Here is an 18,274-nt window from a genome sequence, read left to right as displayed (position 1 = left end):
TTAAAATGTTATTGTTTGAAAATGTTGCTGTCTGATTGTAACCCTTATTGAAAGATTTTATGCCATTTAGTTCTTGGCAGTTTTTAATTTCAGGCCCTGGATCACACAATTAATTCGCTTTTTTTTTTAATGATTTGAGTTTTTTAAACCCTTTTTTTATCTCATTGATCTTTTACTCACTAAATGACACAACATGTGCAGGCATTAAGTGAGTGTTACTGCAAGTAAGACCTTTTTTATCTGATGAGGTGTGTTTGTGTTTCTGTTGTCATACTCTCGCAGTGCTGAACCAACTAGAGGAACTTCTGAGTGACATGAAAGCAGATGTGACACGACTGCCCAACATGCTGTCCAGGATCCCGCCGGTGTCGGCCCGTCTGCAGATGTCTGAGAGGAGCATCCTGAGCCGCCTCACCAGCCGAGGGAGCGAGCCTCCGCCACAACAGGTGAGACAGGAACACGGTCGAGAAGGTCAGGGTGGCTTGAGAAAAGTGATTGACAAGTAATTCAAGTCTCTTTCCTTAAAGGTCCAGTGTGTAACATTTATAATCGAATATAATATTCATAATTATGTTTTCACAAGTGTAAAATCACCAGAAATAAGAGTTAAGTTTTTGTTACCTTAAATCATCCACAGAGGGAGCGGGTCCTCTTCCATGGAGGCTGCTATTTTGAACTACTTTGTTTCTACAGTAGCCCAGAAGGGACAAACCAAACACTGTCTCTACATAAGACTCTTAATGTTGTTGTTTTTTTTACAAGTCACGGCCACGTGAGGGTTTTTGTCATTTGCAATCTGAAACTTCACCACAAGATGCAACAAAATTTTACACACTGAACCTTTAATGGTTTGAAGTTAGCTGGTTCTTTCTCTGCAGTAGAAGCTGGTGGTTCATAAATATGAGGAAACAAGGCTTACTGGAATGTGCAGCATGTCTGAGTTAATAAAAGGCTGTGGCCCAAAAAGTTTGAAGTACTTTGTAGTCACGGCTCAGCAGCAACATTATTCCTTCAAAAACCTGCGGAGACTCAAACTCCCTATCCCCCATGGAAGAGTTTCCCCAGGTGTAATGAAAAAAAAAAGGCTCTCCCTTAAGTTGTTTACTTTCACCACTGAGCTCCACACTTCAGTCCCAAAGGATTTAACAAAGGCTGTATTGTCTCATTACTTCCGTCTCTCCTGTGCCTGTTCACCACAGTCGGACGTGTGTGTTTTATTTTGTGTTATACAAGAGATCATTTCAGCCGAGCAGTGTGATTGGTCATGCTCAGACTGTGCATTTTTTTGGTTGCTATGCCAACTCTTGTGGTAACCAGGGAAACAGTCAGAGATGTTTCTTTTTTTATTTGCTTACTTCTCTTCTCTGTCAGAGCTACTCAAACCTGCAAAATGTTGTGTGGGGGAATTAAACCCTGTCACTGTAATCACAGACAGCTCCCTTGTTATTATCCTACCGAGGAGTCATGTAAGCAGGATAACTGAACTCTTCTGTTTGTTTCTCAGCCTTTTAGTCAGGGTGGGTTCGGCTGCTCCCAGATGTACAGCAGCAGCTTTGGTGGAGGATTCAGAGGACCAGGTGGACAGCCCATGGTCAACTACAGTCAGATGCCTCTGGGACCCTACGTCAGCGGTAAGGACCAGCATTTACAGTAGTGTTGGTTCAAAGGTGACATAAAACAAGTGGCTTCAAAACAGCTCTCAAGAAACCTGTGGGCGATGCCACGGATATGACGTTCATATTTATACTATCAGATGAGCCAGACTTGAAGAGGAAACAATTTGTTGTAAACATCTGTGACCACTTACAGAGCCACGTCCTTGTTCAAGGAGAGTTTGCATAACAATTACTGGTGGTTGCTTCCACTTTTGTTTTTTAATAACATGCTGAAGTTACTGCACTTGTTCATTTTATATCTCATAATTCTCACTGAATGATTGAATGAATGAATACATGAGTGAATGAATGACGACAGTCTGAAATCTCTCTCCTCTTTAGTGTCCACTAATGGCCCTCCACCCCCTACAAGCCATCTGGACAAGAAGTCACTTGACTCCTTGAGAGATGTGGCTACGCCTGACCTCAAGTCGGGCAAACCTAGTGATGTCATCTGTATCGAGGACTAGATTAGCTCTGTAACACTGACCTGAGGTCAGAAACTCCCAGGGATGGATTCTGTATGGATGACAGCTGCCCATCTCTTACGCCACATCCTTCTCTTTCTCCTGCTCCTTCCTGACTTAAAATCTACAAAATCAAGCTCTCTGTCTACGGATAAGGCAATCAACTTTTTGATTAATGCAGATGTATCTATCTTAACAATTGCACTTTTATCTTTCAAGGATTCTATAGAAGTATTTCAGTAGATATTTGCTTTTGTTAACCTGTGCTGAAGAGCCGAGGATAAGGAGGGAAAAATGAAGCAGGAATTTTTTTTCAAGCCCTGCACTACAAGGCGAAAACTCAAGCAAGTTGGCATGACTGAGTTTCCGATGCTCTTGATTGGGGCTCTCATTCTAATCTTGGAATGTGTGTTTTGTTCGTGCCAGCCTCGACTTTTTCATTCCGCGTTGCCGCTGTTGCTTTTATCCATCTGCCTATTCACTGTACACTGTGACTGTGCCCCACTGGAGCTTGTTCCCTGTGAAGAGGAGTGGAGTTAAAGGAACGTCGTCAGTCATAGTTTGATAGGAGGCTGTTTTCCTGAGGGCCGATATTGTTACTTTAAGTGAATATGTGTTTTTTTGTCATTCATGTAGTAACCAGTGGATAAATTATTGATTTGAAAGCATCAAAAACTATTATCATGTATGCAGTAGCTGGACACAGTCTGTCTGAATCCTCTAAAGACTGCCACCCGCTGGTAATTTGGAGAAAGTAATCTCTGCCAAACTTGCAGATACACTTGACTGCAGTACCACAAACCTGTGAGGGTTGGCTTCTTGTACTGTATATACTCAGAGACTGCTGTTTATTTTACCTCACATAGGTCTAATCATAGTGAAAATATGTATACATACATGGATGAAATCAGAAGCCTGGCTTGGCGTCGTACGTGAAGATCGAGCAGAGAAGAAAAAGCTGCAGGAGTGGCAAAAATGATTTTTAACCCACATTTCAGAGAAGACTGAGTATTTCTGTGTATGGTACAATATTTGTGATTCTTATTATATTTGAATGTTAGTAGTGGCTGTAGAGCTTAACCCTGGAGCCATGACCAGTGGGACTGCACTATAAACAGGAACTCATTCGGTCTACATCCACACACAGGGCTTTAATGTTCAGGCCTAACTGACAACAGTCCTGAGTGGAGAGTGGCTTTTTTATTTTTTATTTTTGCCTCTCGTGCACATCCCAGGGACTTTCCCGGTTCCCTTTCATTGTTAGAACTGAATAAGAACATATGTGCTTATGGCGCAATGTCACCTTAAGTCTAGTATCTGTCGCAAAAAATGAGCTTTCGTTTGCTTCTCTTTATGTTAAGGTAAAATAAGATTTATTTGGTCACTTGGTGCCATTAAAGAAGATGATCCAGTATGATTTGTTCTTTGATGCAGTGTTTTTCCTCCACACAGGTGAAGACTGTAATTGGTAATGTCACCGTCTAAACATACATTTGAAGGATTTTTTTTTCTCTGTATATGAGCTTCTAAAGGACCAATGTTGCACAGCAGTACTCTTTAGATTACGTCTTCACTCAGTTATGTTTGAGCTCTTTCAAGAGTGTATCTCGCTGCCTGTTGCTTTACCTGGTGTGAAGACACGTTAGCATGGTATAGCTACATATCTTGTCCATTCCCTCTACTACTATTATGTGCTAAAGTGACTGTCCACTAAGTAAAACAATCTTTTATAAATTCAAGCTTACTATGTTTCCTTTTCTATGAAGGCATTGCTCGAATGTTTGGACTCAAAGTGCAAATTGTTATTGACATATTTGTCTCTTTTTTTTTTTTTCCTTTTTCCAAAGACCAGTGGCATTACCTGTTTGTATTATTATTATTATTATTGCCATTGCCACAGCACTTATTTGACATTGTTGGGATGATGATTGTGATTGGACTAATCTAAACTGAAGAGGTAGTGTTGTACAGAATCGGTAAGTGTATTTTCTTACTCTCCTTTTGCCACTTCAAATGGTTGTCCTGAGGTGCTCTCTTCTGACCCCCTTTTCTCTTCTTTAAGATTGTGTCACCGCGGCCTCGCCCATCATTTCTCAGATAACATTTAACTTAGAGCTAAATCTTCAGTTTCAGAACATCAAATCAACCATGAAGTGCATCATATCAGTTTGGGCGCTCTCTCTTTGTTAGTGTTTATCAGTGCTGTTTTGTTCATCGTGTTTCTGTTCATGCCATCGATTACTTGACCATGACATGTATTAGGTTGCTTCACAGATAGAACCTCAGAAACATGTAAATACTTGAAGGATTTTTCAGAGATAAGTCCATCTCGTACAGATTTATGTAACAAACTGAAAAAAAAAAAAGATGAATGTCTGCTGGATGGTGTCGCCATAGAACTGCAGTGTGCACCGTACGTGCTCATCAATCAAAAATCATGTCCTTTTTCCCTTCTGGAGTGACGACCACGAGATGACGTCAAAAACACAATACTCCACTGAAATGCAATCAAACTGAAGTCAGTATGAATGTAATGTCTGTTAGAAAAAAAAGGCTTCAGTCTAATATTATAAATATGTTAACAATGTATGTACATGCTTATTAAACATGGCTTCAAAAGCTACCAAAAGACCCTGATAAAAGGCACCTTTGTTGCAGTGAATGCACAGCATGTGAAGCGTTTGATATGACGGTTCACTTTGGGAAGGCAGTAGTGTATCTAGCATTTACAGACAATGAGCTCCAAGCAGTGTTATGGTTCTGATATTTGTGCTGTATAGCAATTGAATGAAAAAGTGAATTGTCATCTTTTTATTTGTATTCTGTGTATTTGTTCAATGTGTTTTAATAAATCTTCTGGACAACAGTAACATTGTGTGATTTCTCCTTTGTAGCTCATCTGTATGTGAATAATTTCTTGACTCGACCTCAGGTTACCCTGTGTTCATTGTTCCAGCGCTGAACGTCACAATCTGAAGGCGGAGTACTGTAAATGTGATTAGAGACAGAAATAGACATGGGTGTAGGTGGGAAGGAAGTAATCACAGGATGATTGAAACCCAAAATAATAATTACAAAACATTCTGAATAAAAGTTTTATTCATGCTTCTTTATGCCACAACACAGCCTACCACAACCTAAACTCCATTGTTTTATGTCCCTGATGTGATGAAGCGTTTCATCTGAGCTCAATCAGAGGGTTTTTAGATGATGTATTAACATATTTTATAATATGTTGTTAAATATTATGAATTTATTACGTTTTATCTTCAGTTCTTTGTTTTGTGTTTCTGCAAACAATAATGTTAAATTTGAAAATTGATAGCTAGCTGCTGCTTAACTAAATAAACAACCCAATGTGAACTGAATGATGAAATAAATATATGTTGGCCAATATGATGTCTAGAGCAATAAACCAAACCAAACTGAAATGGTAGACAAACAGAACATTTTCCAGCCGCGGCATCCTTCATGGGACTTGAGCGAGGGATGATTTCTCTGTGCTTTTATTGCTATTTTTGCATCAGTAAAACCTGCAATTTAATGAAATGCATCCTGTCATTATATTTCTTTTTCAAGTTGGGTACAAGAGCGCTCATTTAACGTTTTTCAGTACAGTATATGCTCATTTGCAGACGCCTGATAAAAGTGCACATAGACACACAGTTTACATCGTCACCAAAAAGATGATACATTTACTGATATTAGATTTTATACATTGTACTTGGCTTTGAGTTATAAAATGTAGTTTTTTATATATAATGTACAATGTGTGTTGAATGGATAGATTAATGAACACTGGTACTCTTCTTAACTTCTCTTTCATGTCTCCAGGGTCTTATATTGTGCTAATGGTTCTGATTTTTCATCAAAGCAGTCAGTGTTTACATTTTTTTAACACAAAAAACATAATTTTTATACTGCAAAGTATTATTTTACTTTTTAAAATTGTGTCACATGTATTGCTCCAAACAGCCATAAGTCAGTTCTAACCTCTTTTCAAATCTCAGCCAACTCACACAGCTGACTGATTACAGTGTGAACAAGGCCCGCCCTGCACGGAAGTGCTCTGGGAAAGCACTGCCTCTAATTCCTTTTGTACGGCCCACTTGTTCTGAGTAACCCCCCCTGATTGGTACAAATACCACCCTGTAGGCTTTTCATTGGCCACACGCCTGACTTTGTCACTCTGCCATTGGCTAGTTGTGTCTGAGAGCCCTTATCCTGCTTTGTGCTGCTGTCTGGGCAGCAGCAGGGGTCTAGTGTGGGAGGAGGGAGGAAAAACCAAAGAAAGGACAGAATGAGACCGGAGGGGCTGAGGGGGTGAAAGGACCCATCTAAAAAAGAGAGGGGACAGAGAGAGGGGAGATAGAGGGAGGAACAGCTCCAGAGAGCCGAAACAAGCAGAGAGAAAAAGGGGAGGGAGCAAGAGAGGGTTACCTCATCCAGAGCTGCTAGTGTGCTCACGGTGCAGGGGAGAAGTTGTGGGAAAGTAAACAGCAGAGGAGAATTCCAATCTGCCTTCAACCACTTGCAGCCCTCGCAGGGGACCATAAAGATGAGTGTGCCGGATCCGGCAGTGTGGTAAAAACTGAGATTTTATGGGAGGTAACCAGGATTAAAGGGTCACAAGGGAGTGCCTGAAGCTTCTTGGAGGACACACTACTGAGGACGAGGAGGTGAGAGGCATCTATATATTTGTTGTCTTGGAAACACTTTCCCCTCTTTCCTTCCTCCATTCTGTCTCTCCCTCCCTCTTCACTCTCAGCATGGCTAGCATGTTGCAAAGACAGCAGCTTTGTCCAAAGGGGCCATTGATGGATTGGGAGTTTGGGGGGGTGGGTGTGCTGCTTTGGGGCCTCTCTGTTTCAGTCCGACAGCTATAAGTGCAGCTGCGACGACAAGAGAAGGTTTGAGGAGGAGACGAGAATGGAAGATACCCGTGTGGCAGAGTACACACCATCATGGACGATTAAACCTAAACCAGCCTCAGAGAGCCAGCAGAGCCAGCAGAGCTACAGAGCGTGAGGCCTTGTTATGATAGGAGCAGTTCCTGAGACAGACACCAGGAAGGATGAATGAGAAATTGCCGGCTCATCCCAGACCCCACACCTCTGGCCCGGCTGTTTTTCAGCTGCACTGCACTGCTCTTCCACAGCCTCTGGCTATAAAAAGAGGTTCACTGGCCTGGGCCCGGCCTTAACCATTCCAGTTTGACGGTTGCTTCCCTGAGTACAATAGCCCCTCCCTGGATGGATTTCACGCTGCTTCTATACTCTGAACAGAATAGAGAGGGGAGACAGGGAGGCAAGGGGTGAGAGGAGGGGAGTTAAGGACCTCTGACCAAGTAATTTGCATTTTGAGCAAGGGCACTGTTTCTGCCTCCCTTTGCCGGATGTCCAAGAAACTCCATGGACTCACTGTATCAGATTTTTTTCTCCTTAGTCACAGTCCAGCACTTCCAACAGACATTAACAATCCATGCATGCATGGCCTGAAGCTACCACAAAGACGGCACTATCAATGGAAACCACACATTCACCCGTGAAAAAACCTTCCCTCACGCAATCATATGTACACATACAGGTCCTTGGTGCTCAAGTACACAATCAGTCATTTGATAGTGGTGACACGCCTGTCAAATGTTTACTGGTGTGCTCCCATTACCCACCAACTGGGAATGTTAGATAATGTTAGATAATTAACTCGAGGGAAGAATTCCAGGATGTTTCTAACTTGAGGTTTATCTACAGTATTTAGTTGTGTCACACAGTCGCCGAAACATGGCTTGCTTTATTTCCTGTAAGCTCTTCTGATAACACACTACAAGGCAAAAGCAACTCATCATCACTGGTTACAAGAATGCCACATAATCACCAACTAACATGTTGATCCTACAATGGATTGTAGAAAGATTTCATCTGACCAGTATCACACGCACTGAGGAATGACCGAACACTTTCATTCAGGAGTATATTTTCATATGTGATACCTGATTTGACTGTCACATAAAAGAAGCAGCTGGCCCTCTTTTTGTACTGATAGTGAAAGCAGGTTTTGCTACCTTAGACTGCACAATAGCTAACATCAAATAAACACAATGACTGATTCCAATGGCAAAAACTGACAGTGGGAATCCAAGAGTTTGGTTTCTGAAAATGGAATTATCAGAGACTGCTTATATGATTTCAGATAGGTGTAGATATTTAAGTAAGGACAAGATCAGGCTGATTTACTAAAGGAGGAAGCTAGTGTTATTAAAAGGAAACTTCACCCTGGAGCTTGGATGTCTCGTAACAGGGAATTGTTGAAAAGTGTTGGAAATTCCACTGATTTAGCACATAAAGGTGGCGGTCGTGGCGGCGGTGAGGATAATTACCGTAACATTGTAAAAACAGTTGTATTTAGTCTCCTGTGGTTCTGGAGAAGCGTTGTCATGTCTGAGAAAATAGCAATGATGACATCTGGGCTTGGGCTTGGAACCTGGAAGTGGAATATAATAGGAGTGGACACCAGGGAGGGAGAGTCTAACTATTTCATGCATCATGGGCTGACACTGTGGAACCCCAACAACCCAACTTAGAGGAACAAGCTGAGACACCCCCAAACATGCCTCGTCATCTGCGCCATGCTGTAGGCTACGACTTAGAACATTAAAGGTAGGCTGAATTAGGTATTAGCAGTTCTTGTTTGGCGCTGTGCAGCTGGCAGCCTGTTGCAGCAGCTACTGAATTACTTTACTAACTTTATTATCAGGCACGTTAGGTGTGAGATTGGGTTTTGAAATCCTGAAAAGCAATTGTCCAGTAGTCTTTGTTTGACATTCCAATCAAGCCTCTGCAGATACAACAGTCACTATGTGTTAGTTATCTTTAACTTTTCAGTACGCCAACATTACTAAAGGAAATTACTTTGTACTGTATCTAAAAGTTCTTTTGAAGCTAAAATAAAAAATTGTCTGGTCAACACTTTGGTTCATATCTCTGTTTAGTATTTGGGCACTGCAGCACACATCCGCGTCCGGTGTGCTATTGTTGTGAGCACAAATGGCAGATGGGAGGTGGAGGTTACACTTGCTGTGTCCTTGACTAATGTGACACCACCTGCACATCACTGCTGTTGTGGATTGACTGGAGCTTCTCTCTATAACAGAGGGCATATGAGGGCCAGACTGGTTCCTGAATGAATAATTTACCCCTGAATGTCTTAACAGTGGCAACATGGTGGTAAACTAGGAGGAAAGCAGGCATAAACAATCTCAAATATGCATAGATAACCCTCTTATCATGTTCTGTTTACAGTGTGATATGATATTCCACATGGCCTTTGGCACATTGTTGTCAGAAATTCATCTAAAGTGAAATTTAAAATATTCATAACCATCATAATATATAATGCAATAGGCTTAGATTCTTCCGTGCTTTAAAATCATTGGTTATGTTTTAGCGAATCCATGAAATCCACAAATGCCCGTGAACAGCCTCCCACTCAGATTGTCATGTCTTTTGACAGCCTAAGAAAGACGTATTCCGTCTGTTCTCAAGGAGCTGTTTGCACTTCCTAAATTGGCAGAGTCACATTCGTATCACTTAGAAGGAAGTCCTCAGGGAAGCTGAAGACGGAAGGAGCGCCAGAGGCAGAATCGTCTCTGCTTGGCACTGTTTGTTGTTGCCAGTGGTCCGCTTTTCTCTTATTGTTTCCGTGTTGTATGCCATTTTATGTTAAGGAAAAACCTAAATTAGCGGTACTCTGAGTGACTTTCTGTTAGATTTTCCAATGCTGTTTATTCAGTCGTCACCAGCTGCTCTTCTCTGCCATTGTCTATTGATATACCCGGCTGCAACTGACCAAAGGCTGTGAGGTTTGTCTGCAGTCGGTCAAACACAGCACTCTGTAAATCAGTGGCTAGAAGTGAACACGCAGTCAAGCTTTGAATACAGTTGAATACAGAAACTGTACTTTATGTTTTTAAAGCAGATTACACATCTGTACAGCTTTGTGAAGTACGATACAAGAGGGAGCTGAGATGGAATCAAGTCAACATGAAACGAATGCCAATTACACACAACTCAGCAATCAAAGATTGCGCAATTTGAATAGAAAGAAGGGATAAAAACACAATTAAATATGCAAATCCAAGAAGTGGACAAGACGTAATATAACTTTGAAGTTTTTAGGCGGAATGTACTTTGCAGATGTGTGACCTCATGTAACACGGATCAGCCATTAAAGCATACACGTAATTCACTTTCCCTTTGCACACATACAACATCCCTCCACTCATTACCACATTTGGAACGCAGCGGGAGAGTTTTCAGAGCTCTATGTAGGTCAGGGACAGGGTGTGTAGGAGTTTGTTTCATCTCTATTCTGTGATGTATCTTATTTTCCCCTCAAGAATAGCTTTCACACAGCACCACTCCCGAGGCTCTTTATTTTTCTAAGCTGGAGCTTGTTTGATGGCTTGTCCAAAAGGCTTCCATCACAGAATACATACAGAATAGATTTTTAGGTTTTCCGTTTTTGTCTTAGTGTTTGCAAGCCAAACTTTTATTCAATGCATCCACCGCTGGTTGTAAATAATGGGGAAATATCAAGGGCACTTTACTGCTTACTCAATCCAGATCACTCCAGTAAATTATCATGAATGGTTGTATAGTGGCAATAACCTTAAATAAAACTGACTGTTTCTGTAACATTCATTCAAAGGGGAGTCTGTTTTATCTGGAGGAAATTTATTCGGAGAAAAATCCTCCATTTCTGAAGAGCTATAGCGTAAATTGCACAGCCACGGCCCAAATGACCTGTGAGCTAATCAGTGCTGCAGTGACGAATGCAGAAACAATGCTTTCTTAAGTTCAACAGAAGTTTTTCCCTCCACAAAAGAGTCTTTGTTGATCCGACCAATGAGTGGGCCTACTGGAAAAGCTGCATTTGTGGTTCAGTGGAGGCAACTCTGTCCAAAGGCTGCAGTGACATATCATAGTTGTAAACAAGCAGAGGATTGACTTCTAAAAAAAGTAGCGCTGTTCGCTTCGCATAATTTTATTTTCTCTGGAATTTAAAGACTGGATTATACGCGAAGCTAACAAAATCATGTCAAGATGCAGCTGTCAGCCAGCTGTAGTAAAAGATAACGAGAGCCGTAACTGACATCCCGACAGCCCTTGTATCCAGGTTAAACAATAAGTGCTGACATTGAATTTTACAATCCACAAGCAGTGTGTTTCAGAGCTGTTTTTCTGGCGCAGCCCGCCCACCCGCCCACCCCTGCAACGTTTAGCTGCCTCTGCTCAATGCTGTCATTTTCCCAGAGGAGCCCGACAAACTGCCCAATCAAGCCCCAAGAATGTTTCACCACTAGAGGCAGTTTGCTGCTCATCAAAATGCAAAGCAGATGCTGTGTTTAGGAGTGGTACACTAACATGTAGAGGAACGGAGTCTGCACGTCATCGAAAATCCCCACTTTGTGAAATAATGAAACAATTACTGCATGCAGCAATTTAATACCTTGAGGGTTTGTGTGTCATGGAAAATGTCCATTCCATTTTGAAAATATGCTACAAATTATATTTCCATGATTACAGCTGACAATTTACACGCCCGGCTATTTGTTAAAGGGAGCATCATGTGTCCAAAATGACTGTAAAACATATAATGTGTTGGCAAATTATGTCTGTATTGATAGTCTCATTAATTTTAATTAATTCCTCAAATGTCTTGTCTGTCATACCTGTTTTCACTGATAAGACAAGATGAAATTAGCCTCTTAGATAATTGAGGTCTGCAATGTTGGGGAACATGTTTTCATCAGTGGGTTAATCTGCCACTAAGCCTCGCTAGACTCTTCGATTTAACTAACAGTCTTCCCATCGCCCATATGTCATGTTTAGAGTGCTGGGATTATACTCATTCTTTCTCTGTGCTCCTGAAATAAGTGCACATTACTTCATCATCATTTACAGTAGTCAAGTTTGAAAAAGTTGCTCAATGTAGAGTCGTTTTATGCACTGCTAGTTAACTTTTAGTTGTGTGCACACTGTCGGGTTAAAAGTTCAGTTCAGTGTTATTTATTACGACATTGATTTTATCTGTATTATACAAACGGCTGTTTTTGTTAAGCAGCTTTGGTATGTTTATAAAGACCATTCCAATCCAGAGTTAAATTACCTTGTTCTGCCTTATATGAATTTGAATACGGGAATATGAAACAACAGTCTTAATGTCAGTACTCTGGAAATAGCACAGTAAAGTTCAAGCAATAACGCCAGAGTTCATATTAAGTGCATCTCATTATCAGACAGACGAGAAAAGACTATTAGGGCAATATTTCACGGGTTGTAAATCCCTGGAGAAAGAATAAATATATTAACGTGATATTAACTTTATTATTTTTTAAATTATTACAAACCAGTTTCCCAAAAAAGTTAAAAGTATAAATAAAAACAACATGTGATGATGTGCAAAACATCAAAACCTCATATTTAAAGAAAATTAGCAGAAAGAAAACTTAAATATTGAAACTGAGACATTTTTGGAAAATGATATGCCCATTTTAAATTTGATGCCAGCTACATGTTTCAAAGAATCAGGGTAATGTTTAACACTCTGTTGCAACACTTCTTTTACCAAAGGTCTGTGACTTTGCTGTATTATTGAAAGTGGAATGATTTCCTGTTCTTGCTTGATTTCAGCTGCTCAAAAGTTTGGATTATACGCAGTAGTCGAGTTGTAAAATAAAACCAGAGGGGATGGTGAAATTTCATTTATGTGACATATTTTCCAGCGAGGGGTCTGGGGGTCCTCCCCCAGAAAATGTTGTATTTCTTAGATGCAATTTCCTGCATTCTAGTCAATTTTAGGGTGACTTGCTAAACATGGCAAATCATAAATCCCATCTGATTCATAGCTTGCATTCTCAGTTGCATTGCCTGCACAAAACACTATTTATCGGGAAAGAAACAATAACCACTTAACTATGGACATCTAGAGATTATTATGTAAACAACAATGGCAAAATTGAGAAGACAAATTACTTCATACTCATGGTACTTGTGAATCTTTTTTGTAATTATTATCTATTAAAACCTCAGCAAACATTGTAAATGAATATCTGAATCATCTCATGTGAAGTAAAGTCCATTTTTTTAATTTCAAATGCAAGAATAAATTTAAAAACAGCATCTTCCAAATGTATTAATATAAAACATAACAAAAACTGAGACTTTTTTAACTTGAGGTGGCCAGACAGAAGAAAAAAAAAGATAACTGTAGAAAGATGGACTAGTCAAAAGTAAAAGTCTGTGTAGAAAAAGACAGTGCAGACAAATATATACAGAGGTAGCTAGATAACCAATAAGATAAAATAAACAACAGTGATTTATAAAGCTCTTGGCTCTCCTGCTTGCTTCTGCTCCATTCTCTCAGTCTCCGGGTCCCCTTCAACTCCAGTTGCACCATGTTGCTGCTGACTGTCAGCTGTAGAAAACAGCAGTGGTCAAGTCAAGTCAGTTTTATTTCTATAGCACATTTACAGACAGACAAATACAGATTAGCCTTAATTCCCAAATCAGTGGTCACGTTTAAAATGTTCACTCTCTCAAGCACAGCTCTGTGTGCTGCGCTCGGATTGTAGCTGTTCACATTGGCAGTTTTTTTTTCCTCAGATGCGAGCTAATGTTTTGCATTATATTCCGATGATACAGTGTGTTTAAGAGAGCCCTAAGCGGCTTTTTATCTTTTACAAAAATGCACTGGTCAAGTGTTTTCTGAAAATAAAAATAAAAACAACTGCAAATGTGAACAGGGCCTAGTACACAGTTTAATTCAACAAGGTTTCCTTACTGCAGTAGCATTAGTCAAGGATTCCTCTGTTCAATAACGCAACTTCCAGGCTGATGAAATCAAAACTAACATGAACCCGAGTAAGCTATCTTGCTAGACAGAAAGTGTAAGCTAGACTCCAAACTAACATTCATTATTAGCTGTGTTGTTATTGCTGTATCCGTCCACAAATGAAATGAGCCTACATGTTGGTAATTGGTTGTATGATAGGCTCATAAAAAGCCTGACTGATGACTCTTGACTTACCTTCTGAATTGTTGTTCCTTGCAATCTTAAAACCGAAGTTCCTTAGGTCCAGCTGTCCACTCCGCTTGGCCATGATGCCATTCTTCTGGCGAGAGTCAGGTTATAAAAAAACGCCTCCCGACTGTCCCTTGCTCACGGTAACCTACTATCACAAAGGTAATAGGCTGATTATCATAAAGCCCCCCTAAATGTCAAATAATAATTCTATTTCCAGTGTTAAATAGAAGTAATTTCCACATGCATTGATAAAATGCCACAAGGGATGGAAGAAGGGATGACCATTTTAGAAGAGGGATGATTTTGACCATTTTTTCCCCCAGGGGGGTTGCCAGCCCCCCCTCCCCTCCCCTCCCATCCCCCCTCAACTCGAGTACTATTATTATACTTCTAAAATATACTTATACGTCATATTTTTTCTTTCCTTAATGCACCAAACATTTTCAATAGGTGACAAGTTAGGACTGCTGACAGGCCAGTTTAGTACCCGGTCTCTTTTACTATGAAGCCATGCTGTTGGCATATGTGCAGAATGTGGTTTGGCATTGTCTTACTGAAATATGCAAGGGCATTAGGGGGATAAGCAAGGGAAAAGATGTCCTCTACTTGGCAACCTATGTCGCCCCAGAACCTGTAGATATCATTGTGTCTTCACAAATGTGCAGGCTACCCATGCCATGTGCACTAATGTATCTCATACAAACACAGATTCTTGCTTTTTAACTGTGTGCTGATAACAAGCTGGATGGCCGCTCTCCTCTTTATCCTGAAGGATTCAATGTCCATGATTTCCAAACACAATTTTAAGTTATGACTCATCAGACCATGGGGCAGTTTGCACTTCATCTCAAATGAGCTCAGGCACACAGAAGGCGGCGTTTCCTCTTTGTACGGCCGACTTTTTGTGGATGCAGCAACAAACTGTTTTTACATACAATGGTTTTTGGAAATGTTCCTCAGCCCATGCACTGATGTCCACTACAGAATTATGTCTGAACCCCCCTCATTTTTGCTTCAGCCTCTCTGCAATGCTCTTTTTTTTCTTTTTTCTTTTACCCAATCATGTTACTAACCTGTTGCCATTTAACCTCAATAACTGTGCGATGTCCCAACCGTTTGTTTTTCCTTCTTCCATTTTTTACAAATTTTCCAGTCTTTTGTTGCCACTGTCACAATTTTTTTGAAATGTGTTGCTGGAATCAAATTCAAAATGGGCATATAATTTTACAAAAACAATATAATTTCTTAGTTTCAACAATTAATATGTTGTAGCAAGTTGCACATCACATTTTGTTCACATTTACATTTTACACAGCGTCCCTTTACATGAGTGATTAAATAATCTTTTATTTCTCAATACTGAAATCTTTATCTTTGATTTTGTGGCATCAGTAAACAGTGACATGTCACTTTTAATATTTTGAGACAAATTATTTACACTTGTATTTTGTCTTTTTTTTTCAGGGATTATGTCTACTGTGATGTCTCAGCAGCCTCCAAAGGAGGATGGAGAGGAGGAAGATGAGGAGCAAGGGGAGGAGTTTACATTTGAGGACAGTACAGATGAGGAGAAACTTCAGGAGGACAGTAAAGGGATCAGCTCTGACTCACAATTGTCAAAGATGGAGGTCAAAAACACAGACAGCACACAAGGCCTCCAAACTTCGCCTCCTGCTGGACAGGAGGGCATTCCCACCAAGGATGTGGCTTCAGTTTCCACTGCAGGTAACACATTATCAGGATTACTGTTTCCTTTTAAACTGGTGCTGAATCAGTGTTGGTGGGTCACTTGTAGAGATGATGGAGCTCTGGATCAGATGAATTTAGATTCATTACTTGAGTAACACCAATACCACATAGTGTAATTCAGAACTACAAATGTAAAAGTACATAATTAGTATCAAGATGATGAGCAAGAGCAGATTTTATGAATTACTCATTACTTATTACTGCTTAGAGCAAATATTTTAAAAAAAGTAATTAGCCAAATAGTCCAGACAAAACATCAAGTTATCAGTTAGTTCTTCTAATGTGTGTCCCTTTATAACATTAAGCAGATATAATATTTAAATTACATATCTTTAATGCTTTATGCTGTCATTAATAATTAAACAAGTTGTACCAGTACTGTTTCAGTATTTTAAGATATAGATGAGAGGATGTCTCAGTTTATTAAGTCTGAGTCAAGAGAAAGGTTTTTACAAAGTGAAAGAAGTTATTCCAACCTCAATACATGGTATGTGTTACACTGCTTAACGTTACTCAGAGTAGCTGAGAAGGTAACTTCAATGCTGTCACACCTTCTCATATCGTCTGTATTTAACAGGTGTAGAAATAGAAAACAAGACAACAATAGACCTGTTTCACAGCAGCCATTTTTACACTGAAAAAAAAATCATTGTACAGTCTCATACAAATATTAGAGTGAACACAGGTTTTACCAATGACAGAAACAGAGTCAGCATGCTGCTGTGGTGCATGTTGCACATGGATTAAAGCAAAAAATAATAATAAAATAAAATAATCTTTTGACTGAAATGTTTTCGAGCTTTGTGAAGCATTTTACAGGTTACATAATTTAACATCTGCTAAAAAAAAATAAGATAAGTTTTCAGCCCTACTCCACTCATAATCATGATGAATCCGGATGATCTGAACAGCTGTTCTGTTCACACTTTTCTTTTGTGTCTTTTCAATCTATGAAATCAAACATTTTTGATTTTGTACAGTCATACTAACCAAAAAAAAAACAAAAAAAAAAACTCTTAATGATTATAATTAGAAAGTTTCAGGGCGTTCCTGTAACCATAGTAACTCACGGTGGCAGAGGGGAGGGAGAGACGCTGCATGAAGCGGTTCACACAGATGCACTGCAGACAAAGTCCAGACTACAGCTGTTATTTCACAACAGGAGCCTCTCCGTGTCAGAAGTGTTTTCACGTGTTGACAAAACTGGACAAACCGAGTCCCAAAATGACGTCACAGCTCTGAAACTGATTGATAACGTAGCAGCGCGACGAGTCCACGTTAACTAAGCAGCTAAACTTTAGCGTCATGCTCCGTAGTGATGGGAATTCGGCTCTTTTTGGAGAGCCGGTTCTTTTGGCTCTGCATACTATAAGGAGCCGGCTCTTTCGGCTCCCAAACGGCTCCTCACATTTTATTAATTGGTTTTATTAATTAATTATTATTTTATTATTATTGCTGTTATTATTATTTTATATTTTTAAATGTTATTATATTTTATTTTATTTTTGACATTGTAAAGCACTTTGGTCAGTGCATGCGGTGTAAAAATGTGCTATATAAATAAAACGTACTAGCTATTTAATTAATTTATCACCCAAAATAATGCAATAATGTAATAAATAATGTCTCTCGCCTCCCTCCTGTCGTGTTTGTCCTCCGCGACCACTGTGTGTGTGTGTGTGTGTCTGTCATCCCTGCCGTAGATGCTGCTATACATCTTGATCAATTATGTGCAGCTTTCACACAAAAAAATGGAGAAAAAAAAGTTTTTTTCCCGTGAGTTTTTTTTCCCTCCACCTTTTTAATTGAAAGCCGAACGTGATTGGTCAAGTTGTGTGAGAACAGGCATGGCATGAGGGAGAGTTTCAGGGGGAGGAGACAGTGAGGAAGTGAAAAAAAAAAAAAAAACAGCTCTCTAAATTGGCTCCCAACGAGGAGCTGGCTCCCGTCGTTCACTTCAAAGAGCCGGCTCTTGGAACCGGATCGTTCGCTTCCGACACATCACTAATGCTCCGTGTTTAGATCCCGCCTGTGGGTTAGTGATGTGCCGGTCATGAACGAGCCGGTTCAAAGAGCCGGCTCTTTTAAGTGAACGATGAGAGCCGTTGAGTGATAGTAGAAAAAGGAAGCAGCATTTGGACCCATTAAAAAAAAAATTAACACAAAGGCAGAATGCAGAATTTTTAAAATAGTTTTTATAGGTGTTTCTATCTGCTTTGTGTAGCAGAGTGGTTCTAAAAGCAAGTTAGTGCATTCATTGGGTGGCTTCAGAGAGTTACAAGGGTCTGTAAACGCAATGTAAACAATTGGCTACAG

At 40.0% G+C, this 18,274-nt stretch overlaps 2 protein-coding genes across 4 annotated transcripts in view; both read left to right on the top strand.

The window, feature by feature from the left end:
• The window catches only part of chd5 (chromodomain helicase DNA binding protein 5), a 36,205-nt gene extending 32,102 nt beyond the window's left edge, over positions 1-4,103 (top strand). For both annotated transcript variants that reach the window (XM_019254954.2, XM_019254953.2), the window contains exons 38-40: positions 283-446; positions 1,505-1,631; positions 1,998-4,103. In XM_019254954.2, the coding sequence (XP_019110499.1) occupies positions 283-446; positions 1,505-1,631; positions 1,998-2,125 (419 nt within the window). In that variant the 3' untranslated portion in view covers positions 2,126-4,103. The remainder of the gene's footprint in view (positions 1-282; positions 447-1,504; positions 1,632-1,997) is intronic.
• A 2,254-nt stretch (positions 4,104-6,357) lies between these two features.
• The window catches only part of arhgef10la (Rho guanine nucleotide exchange factor (GEF) 10-like a), a 103,164-nt gene continuing 91,247 nt past the window's right edge, over positions 6,358-18,274 (top strand). Inside the window, exons 1-2 of one of the 2 annotated variants that reach the window (XM_019254940.2) lie at positions 6,358-6,801; positions 15,674-15,934. In XM_019254940.2, coding sequence (XP_019110485.2) covers positions 15,679-15,934 — 256 coding nt within the window. In that variant the 5' untranslated portion in view covers positions 6,358-6,801; positions 15,674-15,678. The remainder of the gene's footprint in view (positions 6,802-15,673; positions 15,935-18,274) is intronic. The other variant, XM_019254941.2, reaches the window with a different exon arrangement.

Source organism: Larimichthys crocea, chromosome VI, assembly GCF_000972845.2.
Source record: "Larimichthys crocea isolate SSNF chromosome VI, L_crocea_2.0, whole genome shotgun sequence".
NCBI classification, from domain to species: domain Eukaryota; kingdom Metazoa; phylum Chordata; class Actinopteri; family Sciaenidae; genus Larimichthys; species Larimichthys crocea.
This window is presented reverse-complemented; position numbering and strand designations above follow the sequence as displayed.